This window comes from Antedon mediterranea, chromosome 5 (assembly GCF_964355755.1).
Source record: "Antedon mediterranea chromosome 5, ecAntMedi1.1, whole genome shotgun sequence".
In the NCBI taxonomy this organism is placed as follows: Eukaryota; Metazoa; Echinodermata; class Crinoidea; order Comatulida; family Antedonidae; genus Antedon; species Antedon mediterranea.
In genome coordinates, this window is record NC_092674.1 from 27,918,529 (window position 1) to 27,945,778 (window position 27,250).

Here is a 27,250-nt window from a genome sequence, read left to right on the forward strand (position 1 = left end):
ACCAATCTAATTTTATTTATTATTATTATTATTCTATTCAAACTAATTCTAAGCTGATTTTTCTAAACATTTTACAATGTAAGTGCATAGGTCTTTTTCTGACATATTTTAACCTTTTCAATACACAGGTAAATAATAGTAAATACTGACATTGTTTTATTTTTTTTCTCAGACTTATCTGCTGATTGGTAATACTCCTCAAGCATTTCAGAAAATACTGTTACAGGTATGCCATATGCAAATTAAACATAAATACTAACTTAATATTCTTATAATGTCTGTTCAATCCACCCTCTCTCCTCCCTCTCTCTCCTCCTCTCTCTCGCCCCTACCCACCCCCTTCCTCTCTCTCTCTCTTTCTCTCGCTGTATTCATGTGATCCATACTATTATATAAACAATGTAAAAATTATTATACAGGTTTCGTGCAAAGCGTTGTTCATAACTCGTAGCCCGGACACACTTTACTCAATGGCTTGTGAAATGATTCCAGAGTTAAGTGAAAGTATTCCAGGTGACCTGAATTCAAAACAGTGAGTAATGCGACAATTTGAATAATTACTATACGTAGGCTAGCTAGCTTTACCTTACCTATACTTTTCATTTCCTTAGGTTACCAAAATTAAAGAAGGTCATAGCCACAGGTTCTAATTTCAAAAGGTAAGCAAATTGCCTGAAGTAAATACATTTCTAAAGCTACGCCAAGTACGGCAAAAGGAACTGTCGACTGATTGTGAAGTAATTAATTTATTTTTTTCAGTGGAACGTTGAACTTTGCCGACATATCTATTTCTGGATGTGAGGAAGAAGTAGCAAAAGCGGCGAAGAAAGTGACAATTGATGACGTCAGTCATATTGTTATGACATCGGTATGAAATGTATTTCAATAAAGTCAGTATTATTAGTACGGGATAGCCTATATCACACTCAAAGCTAGGACGAGACGCTACAAAGACGTACGCGCAATGTACGTAGGTTTTCCCAAATCACAAATGGCGAGTACCGTTCTATATACTTAACACAATCTAGCCGTCTTATGATTTTTTATTCCGTAGGGCACAACTGGATTACCAAAAACGGTACCGTATACTCAATTCATGGCACTCAATTGTAACACGTTTGTACCGGATCAATTTGACGAGAAACAAGTAGGTAACAATTTCCATTTGCCAGTAACTATAAGGTAGTGACAGATGTATTTATGATGATAATTCTAAAATCTATGAATACGATGACGAAAGTACAATGGTGGTGATGATGATGATGACGAACAGCACGAAGATGATGACGAAAAGTAAGAAAATGATGACGATCAGTACGAAGAAGATGACGAAAAGTAAGAAGATGATGACGAACAGTAGGAAGATGATGTAGAAAAGTAAGAAGATGATGACGAAAAAGTACGAAGATGATGATGAAAAATACGAAGATGATGACATAAAATACGAAGATGAGGAAAATTACGTATATATTATAATAAGTACACTTATTTAGTATTTTATTTAGATTTATTTTATTGTTTTGTAAAGATCAATAAGTTTGCATGTATTGGTAACATGGCATATGTTGTATCAATACAAAACGGTGAGGTAGCGCCACTCGTATTCGGTACAACTTCAGTTTTTCCTTCACCAACCATAAATTTTGACAAGTTTCTTCAGGCAGTCGAAGCCGAGAGGTAAGGTTAATTGTTAACAATAATTCCACTGTCCAACATTTTTAAATGTATGCATGGTGATGTTCGTCAGAATGATGTCTATCAAGAGATCTAGAGAAACTAAACAATTCTCATTAAAACCCACGTTAATGAATAATGCATTTTTTTTTTATGTGAACACATAAACATAACTGAACCTAATAATTAAAGTAAGAATAATAGAAGATATCGATGGGATTCGAACCCAGGACCTTATTTCCTGGTAATTTATGCCATATAAGTAATCACAATCATGATTTCTGCCTCAGATGGCCAGTAACAAATTCGCGGACTGTCTGACCAGGGAAGAGTAAAATTTCACTCCTCCCTGGTGGATGACGGTCCAGATATCTGGAGTATGTCTCATGTCAACCAAATGTTGAAGTAAGGTCAGGTTATTTGTATCTTTACATTCTTTGTTTCTTTATTTATTTCTGTTTCTTGAAAAAAAAGAGTTAAATTTCACTCTTCCCAGTTCTGACTTATCTAACATTCTTGTGTAGATGTCGCGCTTTCACGTTGATGATCAGTGGTGTGGTCAATCTTGCGTATAACCCAATTTGTGATAAGTACGACCTGTCTTCATTGAAATTAGGTACGGGGTATAAAGTATTGTTATTGTTATAATGGTATTAGGTAGGTAGGCCTACACTGTAAAAAATATTATCTAGCCGCCTATTATTTTAACACTCGTTCTGTTTTCTTTTAATTGTTACAAAAAAGGTATAACCGGTGGTTCACCCATTCCGCCAGCTATCTTTTTGGAGTTGAAAAACAAGCGAGGAATTCGTTTGTTGGTAAGTATAGACCTTAAAATATTTCCTATAGGTGATCGTTGTTGCAGCTCTCAATGTATAGCAGCACACTGTGAAAAAAATAATATTTGAGCATACAAGAAACATTTGTGGCACATGCAAGGGAAACCAGACATAAGTCGGAATATTTAAAATTGAGATTTCCACAAATACTGAAACTACATAATATTAGATTTAAAATGCTGAAAAAATATCTTGATACCATATCTACTTCCAGAAATATCTAAGTCTAAAGTAATTTTTCAGCCTTTTATTGTTTTTGGCTGTTTCTACAAATCTAAACATGTGACTTATGTCCGATTTCGCTTGCATGTGCCACATTTTTTGTTGTGATAGCTAATCTACTAAATATAAATTGTTTTCCAGAATGCTTATGGGTCAACAGAAGCCTACACAATGACCTCTTTGACAGTCGATGACTGTCCAGAAGTTTGGGGTATGTCAGGGCGCCCTTTACCGAATGTTGAAGTAAGGTTAACGTTAATTGTATCTTTACATTCTTTGTTTCTTTATTTCTGTTTCTTTCTTTCTTTCCTCTTTCTTTCTTTCCTCTTTCTTTCTTTCCTCTTTCTTTCCTTCCTCTTTCTTTCTGTTTTGTTCTATTGCTTAATCTTTTTATCTTTCAGTTTTTTCTTTCTTTTTCTTTTGTTTCGTTTCTTTCTCTGCTTCTTTTTTTTCAGTTTCTTATTTTTTTGCTTCTTTCTTTCAGTTACTTTTTTCAGATTCTTTCTTTCTTTCTCTTCTCTTTGTTTCTTTCTTTCATTCCTTCTATTTCTTTCGTTCTCTTTTTGTTTCTTTCTTCCTTTCTCTTTCTTTCTGCTTCTTTCTTTCTTATTCTTTCATTTCGTGTCTTTCTGCTTCTTTTTTCTGCTTCTTTCTTTGTGTTTCTTTCTTTTTGCCTCTTTCAGTTACTTTTTTAACAGTTCTTTCTTTTTGATTCTTTCTTTCTGCTTCTTTCTTTCTTTCTTTCTCTTTCTTTTTGTTGTTTCTTTATGTCATTCTGCCTTCCTGTATTACAAAATCCTAAATTTTTCAGCTACAAATAGTTGATGAAGAAGGTTGTCCCGTAGAAGTCGGAGAAAAGGGAGAGGTTTGGGTACGAAGTCCGGTTGTGTTCAAAGGGTACTATGATAATATTGAGAAAACACAGCAGACGATTACTGAAAACGGATGGATAAAAATGGGGTACAGTACTATCACAACTTTATGTTTGCTCAACATACATGAATTATACCCAGTCAAAGTGTACGGTATGCATTTAACATCGTTTAAGTATAAATGAAAGTAAATGTATTAATGTATCACTAATATCTTCTTTTAGAGATGTGGGTAAGGTCAATGAAGATGGCTATCTTACAATTGTCGGTCGAATTAAGGTAATTGAATTCACAAAACATTTTGTTACACGGTAAATATTTGTAAAATCGTGTTTTCATATGTTAATTAAGATAAATGAATCGCAATTAATGTTCTGAAATTATTTTATTTTCAGGACATAATTATCCGAGGCGGAGACAATGTTCATCCATCAGAGGTGGAAAATAAAATAATAACACATCCCGCCGTAAAAAGTGCGCAGGTAGGCCTAAGTGTTTTTTTTTTCTCTATCGGCCTATTCATTAATTTGTTCTCACATAAACAGTTGCTGAATAAACCAAAAAAAACATTTTATAAAAAAAAAGCACTGAAATAGCAAAAACTAACATACGTGGTGTACCGCAAACTTATATCAATATCAGCACGTATGTTGTTCTTCTAATCTCTCCAGGTTGTAGGAATCCCGGATTACAGGATCGGTGAAGATGTTTGTGTATGTGTTACGTAAGTATTTTTTAAAAATTGAACTTGTTGCTATTTATTTAATTTACTTCAAACCAATAATTATAGTCTGAATTAAGACGAAAAATACCACAGTTATAAAATAAAATATTTATAATTTCAGATTAAATGAAGGTTACGATGTCACCGAAGAAGAACTGAAAACGTTCTTAGCAGGAAAGGTATCCTATAGATATTATTTTGATTTTAATATTATAATCACCATGGAGAGATTATAATTCCTCCATGGTATCACAACATTCTGTTGATTCTGTTTTTAAATACTCACCCGTTAACGTCGTGTATCTTTCTGGTAACGTCGTGTATCACGCGGCAGCGTCGTGACACCCGGTAAAATCGTATCGCCGTATTGAGAAACAATCGAAATGTTTTTTTTTTAGGTTAGGCTACAGTTCTTCAATTTTACGAATTTTTTTTTCAGATATCCGATTTAATCCAGCCGACTTACTTTCTGATTTTTGACTCGTTTCAATATAGTGCTACAGGGAAGGTAATAGGACGTGCCATATTTTATATGGCTGCCGTCTAATTAGGCCCTATGTTATTGATAATCGATAAAGTAGTATCCGATGGTTGATTAAAACTATTACTTGTTCAAACAAATCATTATATGGAGATACCTCTACCATATTTGGTTATGAGTTTCCAAATGTATTTCAAATATGTTTCGACCAATCGCAGTAATCCACATAAAAATATTGTCTAGGCCTAATGTTTTAGCATATTATCAAATTTCAATTAATATTTATTTACAGGTGGATCGTAAGAAGCTGCGTGAGATGGCTATTGGTAGAATTGAATTACCAGACACTCCTTATGATTGTTGATCCTTGGTTGAATATCGTGTTGAATTGAAAATAAAATGACAATAATTAGGCTACAAATTAAAAAGTACTGCTCATTGGAATATATTATTTTTATATTTTATTATATATACTTTTAATGAATTGATATTCATGACAACAGTGGTAATTATCATTCTTATAAATATTATTGTATGCCTCGGACACGCATTAACATTTAATCGTGTCGTGACACATGCAAAGATGGTTAATTTTGGTTTTATGATAACTTTAAAAAATGTTATATCGCCCTCTATAATTATTACTAAAGGCTTCCCTTTGTAAAATAAAGCCGTAGGGTGGTAGTACAACTAATGTGATTGGCTAATTAATTTCGGCTAATTTTAAGGTTTTTTATCGAGACAATTGATTGAAACAACTGTTTGTATTATTTTAACAATTTACTCTTAGAATATACCATTTGAATGTTATTATTAATGTTAATCGTTAATGTGCTATGTTTAAAACGATGAGATCAGTCACAATAATAAAAGAGTTAGCGCTGATCATCAGCCAATGAGTGGGTAGGCTTTACGGTTAATACAACAAAATAACATTGGCGCCATTTTCTCTTCGACGTCGGAATAAACTGAGAATTTAACCGTCGTTAATTGTGTTAAAAGCCGTATTTGTTTCGTGAACTGAATAAATACAAGTAAGTCTTTGTAATGTTCTGATAACATTAACATTTTTGTAAAAGTAGTCCTATTTAATACAGGTGTAAGATCACTATAATAACTTGGAGAAATCAAGAGGATTGACTGTTTTATCGGCGTAGTAAGTGAGATGGCGTCAGATGACTGCCGGCTGAGCGAAGCAGTTTGGAAGGCTTGGCGCCCGGTAGCGGCATTAAGATTGAAATGCGGATCGAGAAGCCTACGAGGGCCTAGATGTGGGAGGTGTAAAAAACACTGTTAATGCTAACTGTGTAATAAAATACCTAGCCTAGGCCTAGTCTATGTGATACTGTATGTTTATTAAATATAGGCCTAGGCTAGGACTAAATAGAAAATAATAATAATATTTTTTAAAAAAACGGTCTTGTTGCTTCTTGAATCTTGTTGTTTACTTTCTAGGCCAGGCCTAGTTTTCATTGTCTGTTATTACTATTATGCATGCAAATTATCTATGGAATCTACACTTATACAAGGCCATATACCACCAATAAAATGACCTAGGCCTACACAGTAATAATAGCTAATAATAGGCCTAGATAGGCCGGATCGATCCAATAGGCCTAGGCCCCAGGCCTATAATAAAATAAAGAATAACATTGCATTACTATAAAATTATATGTGATTAAATTAATGGTGGTTTGTGGTAGGCCTATTTCAAAATATTAAAAACAACTTTAAAATACTTTTATAATTTTTATCGACTATCGTGAGTGTTAGTAAATTATTCCTTTTTTTGTGTTACGAAATAACTTCAATTGAATTAAGTGAACGTTCATCTGTTGTTAAATAAAATATTAAATAAATTGTTTCAAATTGGCCTACTGTAAATGGTTTTCTAAGTTGTAGATCTTTTTCTGAGTGACCATCGCTTGAAATACTGTATAGTTTCCAGCTAATTACAAAAGTAATCTGAAAAAAAAACCAGTTATATTAAAAATATTAATCGTTTTCCATCAAACTTTATGTGACAATAAAATATTAAATGCCCATACTCAGTATATAGAAATGATGATGTCATACAGTATCACACTACCATATTTAGTTCAGTACTATAGCAATCTGGAAATACTAATTTGTTTTGTAAAAATAATTATTATATTTCAGGGATCATGACTCGCACAAAGGGTCATAGATCAACGGCACGCATTGTCTATCCATCAGGAGTAAAGGAATTAACCTCTGACCTCTCCAAAGATGAACTTATGAGACGACTAAAGGTAAATTAATGTTGAATAATGTTTATTTAGTAATAAAATGCAGGCTGACTCATTCATTGATAGAAAACTGTTATTGTTGATAAAAAGAAATCAATATTGTTGTTTTATTTTCTAGGCCCTTGCAAGGGCATTTCAAGATATGGAGCAGGAGGAGGAGACGGATCAGTACGAACCCCTAGCACTTCATCTGGTGAATGACATGTTCTTTAAACATCCTAGTAAAGATGTGCGACTTCTTGTGGCATGTTGTCTAGCTGACATTTTCAGAATATTTGCACCGGAAGCACCATACAAAACCATGGAAACTTTGAAGGTAACTTTTTGTGGTACAGTCTTGTGGTCAGCCCAGTTACCAGCTGTTCCTAGACTGGACTCTTTTTCTATACCCTTTGTAGGTTTTGCACAAGGTATGATAAAGTGATTTCTATGAGTCTTCCCATCCATGCTGCTGTTGTCTTCAAATTACTCCAGGAAGAACCATTTTTTTGATGTCTGTAGTTTCCTTTGTCAGCTGTTCGTAGACTGGCTTCTTTTCATCTTCCATTTATTTGTAGGATTTGGTTTGTACAAGGAATAATATAAATATTTGGAGGTGCTCTTTACCAAAAGGTCTCACAGTAATACTCAAATCAATATAGGTGTAATTATTTAAAATATTTTTGTAGAAATTCTAGGGGGTGAGGGAGCATACAATTGTTTGTAAGGTCTTTTATTTGTCCATGGCAATCCTTAAATTACTGTCAGAAATATTGCAGGGAAAAATTTCGCCAGTATCGCATCGCAAATCGCGACACAAAATAAAACAATTGCTACGCAATTACCGAAACGGATCGCATGTTTTCGCGATACAACAATGTCCAATAATATGAACAACGGCTAGCTAATAAGCCTAGGCCAGGTTTTAGGCCTAGGTAACTAGTGTGCGGCCGTAGTCTAGTCTAGACATCGCAGGCTCTTCTGAAGCCTCCGAATTTTAGTCAAGAACCGTCACTTACGTTGTTTTGTTTATTTCATCAAAAATTAGTAGGCCTAGGCTAGAGATATAATTATTTTTTGTAAAGATCGAAGACCTAGGCTAGGCCTACATCGTTATGTTTTTACTTTTCAATAATTGAGGGCAGCAAAATGCATGCCGTGTGCAAATTGCTTGGGCGAATTGTGACAACACACGATTCCTGCTCGTGATGAATGTTTGGTATGAGGTTTGCATTCGCTGGCTTGTCAAACGCGTGTGTGCAAGCGCAGGTCATTCAAACTGATACAAAAGGTAATTGCCTTATGTTTCGTGACGTTTACAAGCGTTTGTATAGTAAAATAAATGTTATTAAACATCAATTAATTTTTTAAACTTTATTACTGAAGAGAAAAATAAAGAAATAAATAAGCATACGTCTATTTTGTGTTTATTTGTATTGTTTAGTTTAATACCTACCCTTTGCCATAATACATGAAACCAACAACATACATTCTGTTTTTCTGTGACACTACTCTCTTCTTGTGGTTCTGTTGTTATCTCAACATGGATAAATTAAAAATTAAGAAATCTGTTCGTTTCGTAACTGCTCAGAAGTGGCAGAAAGAAACCGAATTTAGAGCGTGGCTTAAGCTGGAAAGTAATACGAATGGTGAGTACCTTGACAAGATGTGGTGCTCAGTCTGTGCTTTGCACGTCAATAAAATAAATAAATACAGAAACTATAGTCCGGCATTTGTAGACGGCATAAGCGATCAAAGCGCACTAAAACGGGACCAGGTTACCAAACATTCCAGGTCTGAACAACATCAAAGAGCCATGAATATGGACAGTAATCCATTTAGCCGTGCCCAACTGTACACTCAAACTAAAATTGGAAAGTCGATGGCCAAAGGTGAAACGGAGGAACGAGAAAAGGTACAAAAACTCATGGACATTTGTTACATGATGGCGTTGGAAGAGATTCCGTTCAGTAAGTTTCCTCGTATTGCCCAGCTGGAAATACGACACAAAGTGCCACTGGGTCAAACATACTTAACAGAGCCTAAGTGTAGGGAATTCTCCGAAATAATTGGAGAGGTAATCGAGAATGAAACCCTTAATAAAATCAAAGAAGCAAAGTATATTTCTATTTTATCAGACGGCTCTACCGATGTGTCAAACCTAGAAAAAGAGCTAGTATATGTCACTTTCGCTACAAATGCTGAAGTATCAACCAAGTTGTTATCAATTAGAAATATTAAATATGCTCATGCCGAAGGTTTGACAGAGCTCCTGCTAGATGTAATGAAGTGTGCTGGCATAGACCCCAAAAAGCAACTTGTGGGCTACTGTGCCGATGGAGCCAGTGTTAATATGGGGCGTGTCAACGGCGTCGCAGCTCGTCTCAAACAGGACGTTCCAGTACCTTGGATGGTTGTAATCCATTGTGCAAGTCACAGGTTGGAGCTTGCCATTAAGGATGCCTTTAAAGGTGTCTCGGGTATCGACATGGTAATTGATATGCTGCAATCAATTTATTACCTATATGAAAAAAGCAGCAAGCGACTCAGAGAACTGAGAGTTATTGGAGAGGTAATGGAGGAAGCCGTCTTAAAACCATGCAAGGCTAACGGCACAAGATGGATTCAACACAAAGCAAGGGCCTGCTCGGCACTTATACAGAATTATCAAGCTATTGTTGCCCACTTGGAGGCCCAGGGAGCAGACAACTTTGATGTTCCAGCTGCCGAAAAAACCCGTCTAAAAGGATACCTGAAGATTCTTAAAAGCCTGAAGTTTGTCTTCCACCTTCTATACATGAATATTGTGCTTGTGCCATTATCACACGTTTGCCGTAACTTCCAAAAAGGCAGCATCGATTTGTTACAGGCCACATCATGTTTGGAACAGCTATCCACAACGCTTAATCATATTGTCAATGACAGTACTGAAAACATCGCTACCATGGGTCCACTTGGTGACCTAATCGTACGGGCGGACGCTGATCCTGGTAATGCAACATACAAGCTTGTCCGACTTTCCAATGGCTCACCCGCAGTTGTCACGGCCTTCAAAAATCAAATGGTCGTAATTGCCGAAAAAATAATGGAGTGCATGTCCATTCGATTCAGAGACATTGAACATGACAACAAAATCAAATGCCTCAAATTGCTTGACTGCACGCTGTGGCCCAAAGACAAAGACCAGCTATCTAGTTACGGTATTGATATCCTGGACACATTCATTGACGAGTTCGCTGATCTATTATCTGCAAATCAGGTAAACACTGACAACTTGCAAATTGAATGGGCTAATTTCAAGCACTTCTGGTTGGAAAATCTTGCTCATCTGCCCAGATCAGATTTGTGGAACACCGTGACCAAGCATTATGCTGACGTATACCCTAATTTGATTCATGTCATCAATGTGTAAATAGTCTTCCCAGGTATAGTTGGCCTTATTATTACTGTTATTTCACAGACCGATATACTAAAGTAGTAATATTAAGGCATTCCTAATATCTTCCAAAAGGTAAGGGTTTTTTTTGCTGTTTTTCAGTTTCGAATGCTGTAGTCGAACGTGGATTTTCTGCTATGGGTCGCGTGAAAACTGACCACAGAAACCGTTTAGGAGAGAAGACCTTGGAGCAGCTGATGCGAATCAATTTAGAGGGAGACAAGCTTGAACACTTTAACCCCACACTCGCAACAGATCGATTTTTTTCTTCTGTGCGATACCCAAACCGCCAACCCTATGGAAAGCGCACAATGGATGACCCTGAAGGCGATGATATTGTTACAGCCAAACATGCCAAATAAACTTGAATACTGATCAGATGATGTTAATTTAATAGTTAACATCCATATGTTGTGTTAAATTTTCTGTTGAATTATGATGATCAATAAAAACATTGAGTATTGTTTCTTGATTTAATAGTTAATTTTTGTTTATTTAAAACACATTTATTTGAATCAAAACCTCCACGACGGACGTAACAACGGTAAAATTTAGATTTTAAAAGTCGGAACATTTAAGACGATCCATCCAGTAAAACTTATCGTAAGGGCACTTCTGTTGAACATTATAAATTAAGACGATCCCCAACCCATTCGTTCCTTCATCATGGGGCATGCATCACCTTTCACGCGATACGGTAAATAATGCTGTGCGCCGAAGCGTAACCAACAGAAATAACATATAGCATCGTGAGCACACCTGCATTTTCCGAGGAAGCAAGTTACTTAAATAAACATATTTAACTCCAATCCATAACGAAATGTTGTAGTATGAACATACATTTTGCACATATTATGTATGGTATGTATGTTCAACCTTGTAATAAAAGCAAAAATATGTGTTGGTTTCGACCAATGCTGTATTGTGAGTTAGGCTAGTTGGATGCATACCAATGCATGATACAGCAGTAGTACAGGTAGTCGGGGTACCTTGACGCACCACACACATTTCATTTAAGCTTAGTCCAGGAAGAATGTTAGGCCTACTGGTATACTGCTGGCCTGCACATCGGATAATGCGCGACGTTTTTAACTTCGAATTTTTTAAGTAATTACCAAATTGGTATATAAAATACAATAGAAAAGATGGTTACTTTTAAAAGTATAAAACACTAAAATGTGTTTTTGTTAACTTACTACATACACAAAAAAATTGCTACACAAATTGATTAAATTGCTAATCAATTTTCAAATTGATTAGCAATTATTGCTATTCAAAATTTTTCCACGAAATTTTTCCCTGTATTGCTAAAATTTATAAAATCTATCTTTTCAGTGTATCTTTCGTTTCATTACGAAGCAGTTTTGGGGTCTCGAAAATGTTGAAAGTTCGTCATGGAAGCGCAATTTCTATCTTTTAGAGAACGTCGCAATGGTTAAATCGTACAACATATGCATGGAACTACCGGATTCTAACGAAATATTTGTAGAATTGTTTAATGTGTTTTTTACAATAATAAGGTAAGATCTACTGTGAAGCTCTGTATACACTATCAACTAGTTGTACCAAATATGGTACTGATATGCCCAAAAATGGTACTAATATGCCCAAATATGGTACTGATATTTCATCATCATGTCCATATATGGGCACATCACATTTTATTGTCGGGTAAAGTTTGATAGTGTAGTCAAGGCTTTAGAATTTGTTAAAAACTGTTTCTAGTATATGAATAATTAGTGTTGGTGGTATTTAATTGAATTTGTCAGTATTTTAATGGTAGAGTAGTGTAAGCTTACTATTCAAAATGACCAGGTTCAAGCAACTTCATGTCCTCTTAATAAACAATTTAATTTTGTTTAAGGAACAACTTTTTCACCCATTTAATTCAAAATTATTTTCAGTGACAACCACGCTTCAAAGGTCCGTACATTTATGCTGGATATCATGTGTCCTCTGATAAGCGAAAATGATGCAGTAGCCTCCGAGTTATTGGAGCGAATCTTGGTCAATTTGCTAGACTCGAAGAAAATTGAAAACCCAAGTGCTTTCATTCTAGCAAGGGACCTGATTAAAAGGACCGCTTCCAGTATTGAACCATCCATCCAAGTAGTAAGTACACTAATCCTAAAGTTCTGTCTGCACTATCGAACAAGTTTGACAAAAAAAAGTGTGATGTGTCCAAATATGGTAGTGACATGCTTAAATACGATTGTGATAAGACATGTCCATATGGGCACATCACATTTTTTATCACATAAAGTTTGATAGTGTAGACAGAGCTTTACACAAGAATTGTCAATGCAATCCCTACAAACAAGTAAACTACTACTACTGCATTCTTCTCCTCTAAAGCTCTGTCTACACCATCAAACTGTATGCGACAACAAAATGTGGAGTCATATCACTACCACATTTGGGTATATCAATACCATATTTGGGCACATCACAATTTTGATACGGGTTAAGGGTAACGTCATATCCTTCCTGCCATTTTAGGCTCTCTCTTCTATCCATGACTGTTGCTCTGTGTGTGTGAACTAGAACTGTTCCCCGTACTTGTCTAGAAAGATACGCTTTCACACAAGCAATTGTGTGTACATTGGATCTATAGCTGGTAGTCCTTGCCCAAGATGACTTGGTCTATGACCAGAACATGGAGTGAGTGAGCTGATAACCCATGCCAGAGTATTGTGGCTCCACTGTCTAAACCGTTTAATTTCTTCACTATATTCTATAGCCAGGTCTATTTGTAGTGAATCATTGTGACCATGCTGAGTTACTAACAGTAATTATAAATTGTATCTCTTTTTTTTATTTATAGTTATTCAATAGCATATTAATTCTTGGCAAGAAAGATAAAACTGAGCTTGGCCCGTACATGTACGAACTCATCTATCAGCTTAACCAGGTTTCAAGTAATATACTTCTGTCTGTTCTACCTCAGCTAGAACTTAAGCTAAAAGTAAGTATGTTTGCTTGAAATTAGTGAACTATGTTTTGTTTGTTTTGTATTATTTATTTATGCTGGGTAACCTCTTCAGTTAAAGACTGGTCTCCCAGAGGGCCCAGTTATGATCAGTAGCTTTTACAGTAGATTACAGACTGAATGACCTTTGAACTCTTGTTACAGAGCAATGATGAACGAGAGAGATTGAGCGTTACTAAACTTCTTGGCAAAATGTTCTCTGATAAGGATTCAGATCTAGCTACTCAACACAAACCACTGTGGAACTGCTTTTTAGGAAGGTGGGTAATAAAATAAATGAAATATTTAAAAATGTCAAAAATATAAGATTTCCTTTAAGTAGTAATCGTATTATGACGTTGCACGTTGAAACACTGGTTCTTGTCAGATCACCGAAGTTGAGCAACGTTGGGCCCGGTTAGAGCTGGGATGGGAGACCATATGAGAATATGCAGGCCTTGAGTGCGATCACTCACCTAACACACTCCTAAAATCTCCTTGAGGAGTGCGATTTACAGCACGCTCAAATTTGGTAAACTTCTACACGCTAAAATACAAACAAAATACAAACAACACACCTACAGCGCCCCTACAGGTATTGAGGAGTGCAATTTGTAGCACACCTACAATTTTCAAAAGACAAGCCTGCTGTTTATATAAAGCTGGGGTCCCATCAGGCAAATCAGTCCCTGGATCTAATATCTTCTGCTTAATGCCTTTCCTCTGGGCAAGGTAGGCCCTTGATCAATGATAAACAATCATTCTGACTATATCTTATTTTGTAGATTTGGAGACATCAATATAAACGTTAGACTTCAATGCGTTCGTTTTGCTAGTCAGTTTATATTGTATCATCCGTATCTTGTTCAAGATTTAACCGGTAAGTACAATTTGAATAATTCTGACACTACCATGATATGACTTACTTACTGGGGTAAAGTCGAAAACGAAGCTTATTTGCTCATCTTCATTTCATTTAGCGTTTGGGCCAGACCCCTCTGTAATGTGTATGTTTATTGATGTTTATTCATTAGTCAGTTTTTAATTAACCTGTTCTGTTGTTATCACAGAAAAATTAAGTGAGCGTGCTCACGATGCTGAAGAGTCGGTGCGTCAAGCCGTGGTCGTTAGTATAATTACAGCTGCCAAGAAGGACATGACTAATGTGACCGATGACCTCTTTAATGTTGTTAGGGAAAGAACACTTGATAAAAAGGTAAACAAGTAAAAAAAAAATTCGCTTCAATACTTATATTGAATAAAATAATTTTCTTTTTTTGATTTACTCTGTATATAACCCCAGTCTAAAGCTCTGCCTACACTATCAAACTTTATGTGACACAAAAATGTCATGTGCCCATATATGGGCATGATGTCATATCACTACCATACTTGGAGGTATCACTACCATATTTGGGCACATCACACTTTTAAAACAACATAGCTTGAACAAGAATTTACTTTAAAATGGCTAATTATATTTTATTTTGCTTATAGTGGTCAATACGTAAAGATTCTATTCTGGGCCTAAGCCACGTCTACAAGAAATGGTATTACAGTACGGATTCTACTAATGCTGACAAGGTCAAGCTGGCTTGGATTAAGGATAAAATATTGCACATGTACTACCAGACTAATATGGATGATAAGTATGTACTAATTGATGTTTTATGAGAGATAGCTCGGCAATTGCAGAATAAAACTGTTGCCGGAAATAAGTTAAATGCATTGTAGTCCGCCCTCTAGCCAATTTATATAGTCTCATTGTTCTAATGACATCCATTTGAACATGTTTTTTTTTTCAGGTTGTTGGTCGAAAGAATATTCACGGTATCACTTGCCCCGTACACTCTGGAAAACAAAGAGAGAATGAAACGAATGTTTGAACTTTACGCTACGGTTGATCAGCATTCTGTGAGAGCTATTAACGAATTATTGAAAAATCAATTCATGGTGCGCACTCATTTACAAGGGCTGTTGGAACTCTATGAACAAGAATCGGATGAGATCAGAGCTAAAAAGATGTTTACAAAACTTATTGTTATAAGTAGTACGTAGCTAATTTGTGTTTGTAAAATAGAGATATAAAGTAGTAAATATAAATAAAAATAAATACATTATAAATAAATAAATACTAGAGTCAACTAGGCGATATTGAAATGAAAAACCACCATATACTGTATGTGTTGAAAAATATTCTGAATGGACCAATGACATGTAGCCAAATTTGATGGTCCCTCTCGATAGTTTAATGCTTTTTGTTTTGTTTTTTCAGAGTGTTTACCAGACCCAACTAAAGCGCAAGAACATTTAAAACGGTTACGTGAAGTCCTGGATACCGATCAGAGAATTAGGAAATTCTTGCAGATTATTGTCAGTCCAAGTGTTACCTGTAAGAGGGCGCAACAGGCAGTGGTACGCATGATTTCGATTTTAATATTTAAATTGGAAATCCTAAATTGAGAATTGTCTCATAGGTTCCAAATTATAAATAATTACTTAAAGATGTATTGTCCCTTGAAACACAAAAAATGAAAAAAAAAAATATTCTAAATTTAAATTGGCCATATCAAAGTAATATTAAAGTTATTCACTTTAAATCGAAAATTCAAGCCAAAAACAACAGTTTACGTAATTAACAGGTAAATTAATTAGATTACATTTCGTCTGAGAAATCGTCGCAAGTGAAAGTAAACAAAGATTTCAAACCATGAGTATGCATGATGCTAATTAGGATTGTTTACAACTTGTCACGGTTGAGAAGGTGTTTTCACACAGATCGCGAGGAAGTTTTATGATTATGCATACAGAGTAGCCAAACAAGCGCATTGCATTATGGGATATGTTTTGATTGAAAACTTTGACTGGAAGTCAAAGTTATTTTTTGAACAAAAAAACATCTGTATTTCGGTTAAATTATTTTTTTTTTTGACTAATTTTTGGTGAAAGTTAAGAAATATTGTGATACTTAAAAATGACCCACTTTTTTTCGAAATTAAAAAAAAAAAATTTTTTTGGAATTAGTCAAAGGGACAATACACTACAACTATACATTGCAATTGGTAATTTGAGCAATAAGTTTCATGTTATTATTCTTGTTTGCAGAAAGAAATTATGAAGAAATTTGGTGACCCTGCCAACCCGTCGGCCATGTTTGAAACAGTTCAGAAGTTGCTTGAGCGTAGCGCGCCATTTACAATAGACAGCGAGGCTGTGAAATCACTCATCGAATATGTAGCGAAAGAGGCATCTGGCCAGGGGGATGAAATCAGTGGCGAGGCGGAAGAGGGCGCTCTTGTAAGAGGCCTACAGCTTTTACAAGTTAGTGGTTTGATTATTTTTATTTTTCTCGTTATTAAAAACACATCTAATAATCATATAATTTATTGAATTACAAGCTAAAGCTTGGTTCCCACTAGCGACAGAACCTACAAAAATGCATTTGCAATAATTGTGTTTTCCCCCGCCTGCTTGAAATCAAACCTGCGATGTTTGCAGCACTATTGCATCATCGGTTCCCACTTGTGATTACGCAATAAAGCAACTTCAATACGTTGTTGCGTTCTAGTAGGAACCACACTTTAATAACCATAGCATCCTTTTTTCTTCAGACTCTTTCTGTGATATTCCCAGCCACATTCAAATCTGAAGAAACGTACAATATTTTGATCGAGTTGCTCGACAGCGTTGATGATATGGTGTCCAGCGCGGCACTACAGGTTCTTATCAACACTGGTGACGACTTGGAAGCGTCTTTTCCGAATTCAGCACAGTACGTTTTTCAAATTTTGTTATTAATTATTCTGTTAATTCAATTTATGACCAGTTACCTCCATAATTTCCAATAATTTAAACACTTATTTTTTCCATTAGAAAATTGATACCAGTACTTCAGACTAGAGCAAGAGAGGGCACCCCAGCTGAGGCCAAAAGGGCTGTTCTGTGCCTCAACAAAATACTGGCAGACAAAATAGGAGCTTTTAAAGTTTTATTTGAAGTAAGTAAGAAATGGTTGGAATACAATAGAGCCTCTTCTTTGCATCATCCCTATTCAGGTGGGAACACCCTATTATGGAGACATTTTGCAAACACACTATTATTGAGATATTTTGCAAACACACTATTAAGGAGACACTGTGCTGTCTCCCAAAAGTGTCCCCCCTAGTAGGGGTTCTACTGTATTGCATGAAACTACTAAGAGAAATTTATAGTTTTTTATAGTAATTTCAGTATAATTTATCTTTGTAAATTACCACTGTGTTGATCTAGACTTCCACTCATAAATAAATTTAGCTTTAAACAGGTATAAACTTTAACCTTCTCCCCACTTGCCTCTGAGCCTGCAAAACATAAATTCATAATAATACAAATATGACACAGCATTTTCTTAAGCTCTGTCTACACTATCAAAGTAGTTTGACAAAAAGAGTGTGATGTGCCCAAAAATGGTAGTGATATTACATCATCATGGCCATATATGGGCACATAAAATAAAATTTGATAGTGCAGACAGAGCTTTACTTATTTCTAAATACAGGATATGAAAGAGAAAGTAAGCCTTGACAATGATGATATCTTGACCACGCTGACAACGTTAGGCTTAATAGCCAAATGTACCCCTGAGCATTTCAGCAGCCCTATGAAGAACGTAGTGGCAGTGAATGTAGTGAAAGGCTTACTGATGTTAGATAGCACTGAGGGTACACACAGCAAGGGTATATGGTGCCCAGATGATCAAGTGTGTTTGGAGACACAAGCTAAGGTAAGATCAACGATTCATCATACCATATTGAACTGTATTAGACGATCTGTCTACACTATCAAACTTTATGTGAAAAAAAGTGTGATGTGCCCGTATATGGTAGTGATATGCCCAAATATGATACTGATATGCCCAAAATATGATACTGATATGCCCAAAATATGATACTGATATGCCCAAATTTGGTACTGATATGCCCAAATATGATACTAATATGCCCAAATATGATACTAATATGATACTGATATCATTGTGTACATTTATTTTTTGTCACATAAAATTTGAGAGTGTAGACGGAGCTTAACATAGATGTATTTATTTATTTGTCCAGCAAACAATGCAGAACATTATAGAAAAATAAAGACATGAATAACTAAACTAAGCAAACAAAAACAAAATTAACTAGAGGGTACTCCGAGAGTACAAACCTCCGCCTACTGTAAAATTCCCCTGCATAAAATGCCCCCTGAATATTTTTTTTTTTACATTTTTTTTTATTAGCTCTAAGTGTAAATATGTTAACTGCACACTACAAAGTTGTGGATGACAGTGTGGTGTAATGGTTATGTATCCAGCCTCTCAGAGTTGAGATCGCTGGTTCAAGTCCCACTGAGGGTTTTTTTTTTTTTTTTTTTATCTTTGACCCTGACCCTTCAAAATTTAACCACAATTATATGATGTGTCATTGATCATTGTGGCTAAGTTTGGTGAGAATCGGATCAAAACTGTGGTCTCTAGGCAGTAAAATAGTTTTTGTTAGTTGTGACCTTGACCTATGACCTTTCCCCCTCAAATTCGAACTCGTCCGAGCTTTTTGGGCATAGATCATTGTGTCCAAATTTGGTTAGAATCGGATAAAAACTGTGGCCTCCAGGCTGTTCACAGACACACACACGTACACACACACACAAACACACACACAAACATACAGGGGTGAAAACATAACCTCCTTGGCGGAGGTAACTAGAAATTACAGTATTTACAAGCAACAATACAATAAATTAATCATTGGGAGTACTTTAAAGAGGATTGTTTCTCCCATGCAGGACTTAAATATTTTTTACAAAATGTATCAAATGAGTTATATGATTTATTAGAAAAAGGAACAGACTCTCCTCCTAATATAAAACTTAATTTGTTTTCATCATTTATTTTTTCATTTATTACAAGCCTACAATAACAAGTTGTAAACTGGTATATTGCTAGTGTGCTAAACTACAACAATAAGTAGCAATAGTACAGTGTTCTCACAATATAAAGTTTCTAACAGCAACTATGTTAAATTTCTCTATAGATACATGCAATAAAACTACTGGTACACTGGCTTGAAGGTCTAAAAGCGAACGCAGGAGGTTCTGGCTCGTCTACTATCCGATTGCTAGCAACAATGATTAAAAACGACGGTGATCTTATGGAAAGGCAAAAGATTCAGTAAGCTGTTCTCTTCACTCTCAAAGAATTGTAATAAAGCTCTGTCCACACTATCAAACTTTATGCGACAAAAAAATGTGATGTGCCCATATATGGTCATGATAATGTCATATCACTACTATATTTAAGCATATCACTGCCATGTTTAGGCACATCACACTTTTTTGTCAAACTAGTTTGATAGTGTAGACAGAGCTTAAGTATATGTTTGTCATTATTTAATGGGGAGGCCACTTTGTTACCTACTAGCTTTAACAGCTATCAGGCTTCTCCATGAGATTTGTCTCCAAACTGTCATAAAATAAAACAATAAAACCTTTTAAATAACATTCTTTTTTTTTAAATCATCACGCTTTTTTTTCTAGGAGAGCTGACATGGCTAGGCTACGACTTGCTGCTGGCTGTGCAATGCTAAAGTTAGCGCAAGAACCCTGCTTTGCAGAACTAATGACACAAGACCAATTCCAGCTAGTGGCCTTACTTATTAATGTGAGTCATGTAGGCCTATAGTTAAATTTCAACCAGACTTGCTCTGTAATTAAAAAATTTTGAATGAAGATGGATGTATATTTGTTTTTATTTCTATAATAATAAGATATATTCGGCAAAAGTTCTTAAAAAGTATGTTTTACATTTCATCTTGCCAAGAGCAAGTAATAGGCGTGAGCTCAAACAGAAAAACTGCTCTTACTACATCGTTATTATAATAATATAATTATATATATATATGATTTATATATAAATAAAATTGGGCCCTGCGTTTGACCTGAAAAGCCCAAGAACTTCGGCAAATCGCAGACTAAGGTTACGAATAGGGGGTGCTGTTCTATGACTAGCAAAGCTACAGTAATAGCAACCACTAACATCTTGTAATTGCCAGATTAAAATTTGTTGAAAACAAGTTGAAATGTAGCACACGCACTTCATTAATGGTTTAACGTAAAGAATTATATATAGATAGTAATTTGACATGTTTCTTTACTTTAGGATGAATGTTATCACGTTCGCACTCGTTTTGCTAAGAAGCTTAACAAGCATCTGGCCACACTTAAGCTACCGCTAAGCTATATGAGCATCTTCTCGCTGTGCGCCAAAGATCCTGTGAAGGAAAACCGGACACAAGCCAGACAGTTCATTGTGCGCAACATACAGACAAGGAGGGAGTGTGTACGCCAACATGTTAGAAATAATGGTAAAGATTTTTATGGAGTTCTTTTCTAGCATTAAAGATGTATTGTTCCCCGAAACATGAAAAATGAAGATTAATCAGACTTTGATTAGGCCATGTTGCGGTTTTAATAACAAGTGTTTCACTTCTGTAGAAAAAAACAATTATTATTTCAATTCACTTTCAAATGGTTGATCCAGTTTTTGGTCAAAGTTAACTAAAGTTATTAAAATGGCATATTTGACACACAATTTACAACAAAAAATATTTTCGGGGGACAATATATCTTTAAGTAGATCTAATTAATTATATGATTCTAAAAATATTGGTGTATTTGATTGACATAATGTCTATTTTTGATTGACAGCTCAAATGATGAGTTTATTACCAGAATATGTGATTCCATACACCATTCATCTCCTGGCACATGACCCCGACTTTGTTACCTTAAAGGATTTAGAAGCCATGAGAGATATTAAAGAGTAAGTATTTAATTGAATCAGCTGCTTTGTGTAATAATAATAATACTTTCTTAAGCTTTGTCTACACTATCAAACTAGTTTAACAAAAAGGTGTGATGTGCCCAAATATGGTAGTGATATGCTAAAATATGGTAGTGATGTGCCCAAATATGGTAGTGATGTGCCCAAATATGGTAGTGATATGCTAAAATATGGTAGTGATATGCTAAAATATGGTAGTGATATGACATAGTTGTGTCCATATGGGCACATAACTTTTTTTTGTGACATAAAGTTTGATGGTGTAGACTGAGTTTAATATAGCACATATTATAAGCAAGCTCTCAATGTGCTGTACATAAAGTGAAATAGCCGAGCAAAAATTAATGAAAAACTTGTTTGAAATGCATTCTAGCGCTTCGATTGGTTTAATAGAATAATTGATTTTTATTTCAGATGTTTACTTTTTATGCTGGAACCATTGCTTGCAAAGAGTGAGAATTTTAGTTTTCTTAAGAAGCTGATTGAAACAATTAAAACAATGAAAGATGGGCAGAATCCTGATGAAAAATCTGCAAACAGGGTAGGTATATCAAATGGATAGTATACAGTAATGGAAGTTTATGAGTGTAATGGTACAAATAATGGCATGAGGTGAATGATAAAAGGTTATATTTCAATGAGGCATATGACCCACAATCATCCAATCAAATGACAGGAATTTATTTGTGTGTAATATATACACCAATATATGTATAGTATACACATTATGAATGTATGTTAAAGATATATTGTCCCCCTAAAAAAATGTAATTTAAAGCAAAATATAACCAAATTGTCTAGAAGACAATGGTTGAAATTAACCGTTTCTTTTGTCTTTTTATAAGTGAAATAATTATTTTTGATTTTTTTTTTCTACAGAAGTGAATAACTTTATTAGAACTGTGAAATTGCCTATTCAAAATCTGATTTTATTAATCTTTATTTGTCATGTTTTTGGGGGACAATACATCTTTAACACTAATGTAACACTAACTAATGTATTCATATTACGCTATTTATACTTTCTCATTGTCATACAAATTTCTCTTTTTTTCCCTCCAGAAATTATATGCAGTGTGTGATTTAGCGCATGGCCTGCTAATGTCCAAGAGTGCCAGTTTTGACCTTAAGGAATACCCCACACCAACCGCATTACCTTCTAAGCTGTTTTCAAAGCCAAAGAAACCACTCAACAATTCTGAGAGCTTTCTGCCTAAAGCCATGCAACACGAGTTTAATGTTAGTGATAGCAAAGTAAGTCAAATGAGGTTAGCATAGACAAGCACAGCTAAGTATTAAACCTAGAGTTTTTATCAGAAATTGGGGTGAAATGGTTTATTTACTTATTTTGTGTTCTTTGTTTTTTGGGGTTTTTTTTTTTTTTTATCTTTGTTTTTTTTCCATGTCGTGTGTACTTGTGTTTTGACGTTGTTTTTGTATGTTATTACTGTTGTATATGATATTTAATATTATAAATGTTTATAATACTTTCACAACATTTACAATTGATTATACTTTAAAAGGGTTTTTGCCTCTTTTATTGATTTTTTTATACCAATTTTCATTTTTTTTATTACAATTTTTGGCCCTTTTTACTTATCTTAATTTTATTACCAATTTTAGCATATTACTTTGATTTTCACTCTGTTTTAATTTCACCAAAAATAATAAATTAAAAGCAATGTGTTAAATTTGATTTGAAAGAAATAAATGTTGATTTTGATGTTAATGGAACTGAGACACTTAACTGATAAATTGATCTTTCAGCCAAAGAATGCAACGGGCAAACAAGTAGAATCTCCACCCAAGAATGAGGAATCAACAAAAGAAGGAAGGTCAACCAGAAGGAAGTCAGAGAAATCTGATGAAAACACACCTAGTAAAACAAACGAGAAAGCGCAAGAAGAAGAAGTGCCAACCTCTAAAAAACGTGGCAGAAAAAGTAAAGCGGAAACATCTACCAGTAATAATAATAAGAGACCATTGAGGGAGTCTCATTCATCTCAGGTTGAGTCATCTTCGTCGACGTCAAGTCCCGCCAAAGTTGGGAGGAAACGAACCGCGGAAGGTTCTCCCGCAAAAACAATAAATAAACGTATTAAGGTTAATGGCATTGCACCGAAAAAATCAAGCGCACGGTTGAAATCTTCTAAGAAAACGGACGATTCTGGTCAAACTGATTCGCCGTCTAAGTTGCATATTGACAACAAAGGTATGGTTATTAGGGACTTGTCGTCTCAAAGTAGTAGCGAGAGCGAGGTCAAGAAACCAAGAGGTCGTCCGCCAAAATCACCAGCTAATGTGAAATCTCCTAGTACTGCGAAAGGTAGAGGAAAAACGAAATCTGTACCAGAATCACAAAGTATTAAAAGGTATTTATAGAAGTATAAAACAGCATGTATAAGTATAAAAGTATTTTTATAAGTATAAATATAATAAAGATATTTTTATGTATAGTCTTTAACATTTTTATTATCAATGAAATAATCAATATTGTTATCAAATATCAATAAATTTATATATTTTCCTTCACTAAAGCTCTGTCCACACTATCAAACTAGTTTGACAAAAAAAGTGTGCCCAAATATGGTAGTGATATGCCCAAATATGGTAGTGACATGACATCATGTCCATATATGGGCACATCACATTTTATTGTCACATAAAGTTTGATAGTGTAGACAAAGCTTAAGGATTTATTTCAAAAAGGGTAATTACAAGGATTAATATTCTTTTCAGGTTTTTCACAAAAACGTCTCAGTCTTCACTTTCCTCCTCATCATCACAAGAGAGCTCAGATTTACTCTCATCAAGTGATGCATCACCAGCTAAGAAATCAAAACTCTCCACTTCACCCAGTAAAAAAATCACACAAATAAGCAGTGCAAAGAAAAATACCTCTCCAATAAAAAAGGCTTTGAATTCATCAAGAAAGTCACCAACTAAAAGGCTCCTTGCCACCAAGTCACCAAAGAGATCTCGTCAAGTTGTTTCCAGTCCTGCAAAGAGCCAACAACAAGTTAAAAATGGTTCTTCATCGACTGCGACCACCTCGGATTCGTCTGACAAACAGTCGCCTAAGAGACCCTCAACTTCAGATTCGTCTGACAAACAGTCGCCTAAGAGGCCCTCAACTCGAGTAAAGTCTTCACCGGTTAAGAGAATGACTCGAACAAGGGCATCTCCAGTCAAAAGAAAGTTGCCAATGTCACCGCAAAAGTCCACACCAGTAAAGAGGTCTAAGATATCAACCCCATTGAAAAAACTATCTCCAGTTAAAAAATCCAAGCTATCTTCAGTAAAGAAACTTACAGCAAAGTCTTCACCGATGAAGAAGTCTAAACCATCAAGTCCAGTGAAAAAGTCACCAGTTAAAAAAGCTGTATCTTCTCCAGTTAAAAAGGTTACAAAATCTCCAGTTAAAAAGGTTACATCATCACCAGTTAAAAAGGTTACATCATCTCCAGTTAAAAAGGCTACACCAGTCAAGACCAGTCTGTAAGTAAATTGTCCACTATTCATAGAGTATTGTTTTATTTTCAACGTATTATTAACTGTATTGTAAAAAAAAAACAACCATTTTATTTTTTAGCAGAAATGTGCGCAGAGCACCAGCAAAGTTAACAAATGGGACGTCAAACTCACAGACCGACAGTGAGGGAAGTGGACGGTCAAGCAGGAAGATTAAGCCAACTCCGAAGGCTGCGGCGGCAGCAGCAGAGGCCGCAGCCAAACAGAACAGAAAATCACCAAATAAAGCAGGAGTGACTCTTAATGTACGTCTACTTGACATTTATACAATAAATTGAAGATTTTTTAGCTTTAAAATTGGTGTTTCAATATCTGATTTAACTGTATTTTATGTTTTCTTTTGTTTTTTAGATATCTCGGAAAAGCCGAAATAGACGGCGATAGATAGATAGATGAACCATCAGACAACCTTGCTAGAAATCTCTATTTTAGCAGTATTAGCTGTAGTGCTATGATGGGTGCAATTGCATCCCATGTGAATTGGGTTGCATACAGATGCATGATAATATACAATTTGTAGCCTTGTATTTTGGAGTGGAAGTCAGGGCTTAAAGGTTGCACTAGGGTTGCAGTGTGAATGCCACCAGTAACCATACTGTGTTTAAGATTACTGACCATGGAAGCTCAGCTGCAGCTCCTTGGTGTGATGAGTTGCAACATGGAGGATGTACTGGACATTGGTTCAAAGTAATCGAGTCTTGTTGGTTGCATTGAAGAATAATGTTGCAACTCTTTGGTGAGTTCCAAATGGATAAAAGTGCTGGATTGTTTGTTTGATTGCAGACAAAAATACAAATTTATCAAGTCATGGGCTGCATTGAAGTTTCAAGTACAGTTGACCAGTTGCAGTTCTTGTTGATGAGTTGCAAATGGATAAAAGTACAATTGCAAATCTGTAATGGATTGCAAGTGGATGCAAAGCTTGAAGGATACAGTTGCATTTCTCTTGTAGTTGTGAAGCAGCGAAAAGGAGCTATTATTGCAGTTGCAAATTCAATCAGTTGTTTTGCTAGAATTAATATTTTGGAAACTTTTTAAAATTAGGCAAGAAGTATTTCTACATTTTTAAATCTTTCATTCAGTGAGTTCCAGCATAAATCAGCTTGAAAATCTTGTAAATGTTTTAATTATGAATGAAATAAAATAAAAATATTCTTGTCTTTCATCTTTTTAATATATATATATATATATATACCTGTATTATATATATTGCAGCTAAATGTCTACACAATTGTAAAACTGTTGTATAATAATTATTCTCAAACGTTTTCCTCTTGATGTATTTCCGATGAATTTTGCAACAGTTATGTTTCAAGTAATGTACAGATAGTGTTCCTAAATTATTTATTACCAATGTCAGTAAATCAATTTGGGGAATAGCAGGTTTTTTTTTTAATGTTTTTTTACTGTAATAAATTAAGAATATGTTAATTATTGTGTATTTTTTTTGGGAAGAAAGGGGTGTTTTTTGTAATGTAATGGATAAATTGATTTTTTACTACATGATATCAGCTATGCACAGAATGTTACTGAGGACATTTTAATTTGTAACTGTTTAATGTTTATGAGTTGAAACAGTGAAAAAAGTAAATGTGCGAAATGCAGGGGTGGGTCCAGAATTCATTTTACAGCGAGTGCTAACAAATAATATTAATAGTCAATAAAAGATATCAAAAGTTGGTTCCATAATTTTAAAAAAAGGAGGGAGTAAGCACACACTCTGGATCAGCCCAATGAAATACTTGAATTAAATGTATTCATACAAACTTTAAAAAAAAATGTTCAACTTTCATTTATTGAATTTAAATTCATTTTAATGTTAATTGTATTGCTTTTAATTGATACAGTATTAATTAATCACTGTACTTATATTGATTAAATCATTTGTATTTAATACATTGATTAAAATAATCGCTATTTAATTGTTATCTTTGATTTAATATTTAATATTTGTATCATGCAAATTAATTTTATCTGTCCTGAATTGTTTAAAACATTTTTTTTTAAATATTTTATACTAATAGTCATTAGATAATCTTAATGCTGGTTTATATTGTAAAATGTATTTCAAATATACTGTGTATTTGGTTTTTAGTGAATTTGTAACATAAAATGACTAATTGTATTACTGTTTTTAAATCCCATGTTGAAATGCTTTTTGAGATTGTAAATAAGATTCTTGGGTTTGGAACCAATGTTCACCTTTCAGTTTTTGTTTTTAGACTTTTTGTTTGTTCATCATCATAACATATACATATTGCCATCATTATGTGGGTATTGCGGCTCATTATTCGAAAATGAATCCGTTTAAACTAACCAAGTGATTCAATTCGATCACATTCTATGGTTATTTGCACTTGGGCTCTATGAAAGGGCGTTGTGGTGACCTC

The 27,250-nt window shown here is 34.7% G+C and overlaps 2 protein-coding genes across 3 annotated transcripts; both read left to right on the forward strand.

Moving 5' to 3' along the window:
- Positions 1 to 470: 470 nt before the first annotated feature.
- Positions 471 to 5,207, forward strand: LOC140049889 (medium-chain acyl-CoA ligase ACSF2, mitochondrial-like). The gene is made up of 15 exons (XM_072094842.1): positions 471 to 532; positions 612 to 659; positions 760 to 868; positions 1,055 to 1,147; positions 1,529 to 1,677; positions 2,199 to 2,290; positions 2,419 to 2,492; positions 2,877 to 2,978; positions 3,547 to 3,695; positions 3,832 to 3,886; positions 4,003 to 4,089; positions 4,279 to 4,331; positions 4,453 to 4,510; positions 4,771 to 4,839; positions 5,105 to 5,207. Exons 1-15 carry the CDS (start codon positions 471 to 473, stop codon positions 5,174 to 5,176), a joined length of 1,272 nt encoding a protein of 423 aa, XP_071950943.1. The 3' UTR covers positions 5,177 to 5,207.
- A 545-nt stretch (positions 5,208 to 5,752) lies between these two features.
- LOC140050217 (sister chromatid cohesion protein PDS5 homolog A-B-like) lies at positions 5,753 to 27,055 on the forward strand. 2 transcript variants are annotated; one of them, XM_072095315.1, is made up of 26 exons: positions 5,753 to 5,846; positions 6,973 to 7,085; positions 7,201 to 7,398; positions 11,833 to 12,017; positions 12,402 to 12,609; positions 13,322 to 13,462; positions 13,631 to 13,746; positions 14,251 to 14,345; positions 14,536 to 14,681; positions 14,963 to 15,114; positions 15,271 to 15,515; positions 15,741 to 15,880; positions 16,571 to 16,786; positions 17,077 to 17,237; positions 17,339 to 17,462; positions 18,003 to 18,227; positions 19,522 to 19,658; positions 20,024 to 20,147; positions 20,646 to 20,850; positions 21,194 to 21,308; positions 21,744 to 21,870; positions 22,392 to 22,583; positions 23,097 to 23,701; positions 24,069 to 24,827; positions 24,922 to 25,105; positions 25,212 to 27,055. In XM_072095315.1, exons 2-26 carry the CDS (start codon positions 6,978 to 6,980, stop codon positions 25,242 to 25,244), a joined length of 4,941 nt encoding a protein of 1,646 aa, XP_071951416.1. In that variant the 5' UTR covers positions 5,753 to 5,846; positions 6,973 to 6,977; the 3' UTR covers positions 25,245 to 27,055. The 2 variants fall into 2 exon arrangements, with proteins under 2 accessions (XP_071951416.1, XP_071951417.1); XM_072095316.1 differs by having other exon boundaries at positions 24,925 to 25,105.
- Positions 27,056 to 27,250: the final 195 nt, after the last annotated feature.

Bases quoted from the DNA above. Each gene is read 5' to 3' on its own strand.
- LOC140049889 (XM_072094842.1), top strand. From the start codon at position 471: ATGGCTTGTGAAATGATTCCAGAGTTAAGTGAAAGTATTCCAGGTGAC. The intron at 660-759 runs GTAAGCAAATTG...TATTTTTTTCAG, and splicing joins ACAGGTTCTAATTTCAAAAG to TGGAACGTTGAACTTTGCCG. The intron at 2,979-3,546 runs GTAAGGTTAACG...TAAATTTTTCAG, and splicing joins GCCCTTTACCGAATGTTGAA to CTACAAATAGTTGATGAAGA.
- LOC140050217 (XM_072095315.1), top strand. From the start codon at position 6,978: ATGACTCGCACAAAGGGTCATAGATCAACGGCACGCATTGTCTATCCA. The intron at 19,659-20,023 runs GTAAGCTGTTCT...TTTTTTTTCTAG, and splicing joins ATGGAAAGGCAAAAGATTCA to GAGAGCTGACATGGCTAGGC. The intron at 22,584-23,096 runs GTAAGTCAAATG...TTGATCTTTCAG, and splicing joins TTAATGTTAGTGATAGCAAA to CCAAAGAATGCAACGGGCAA.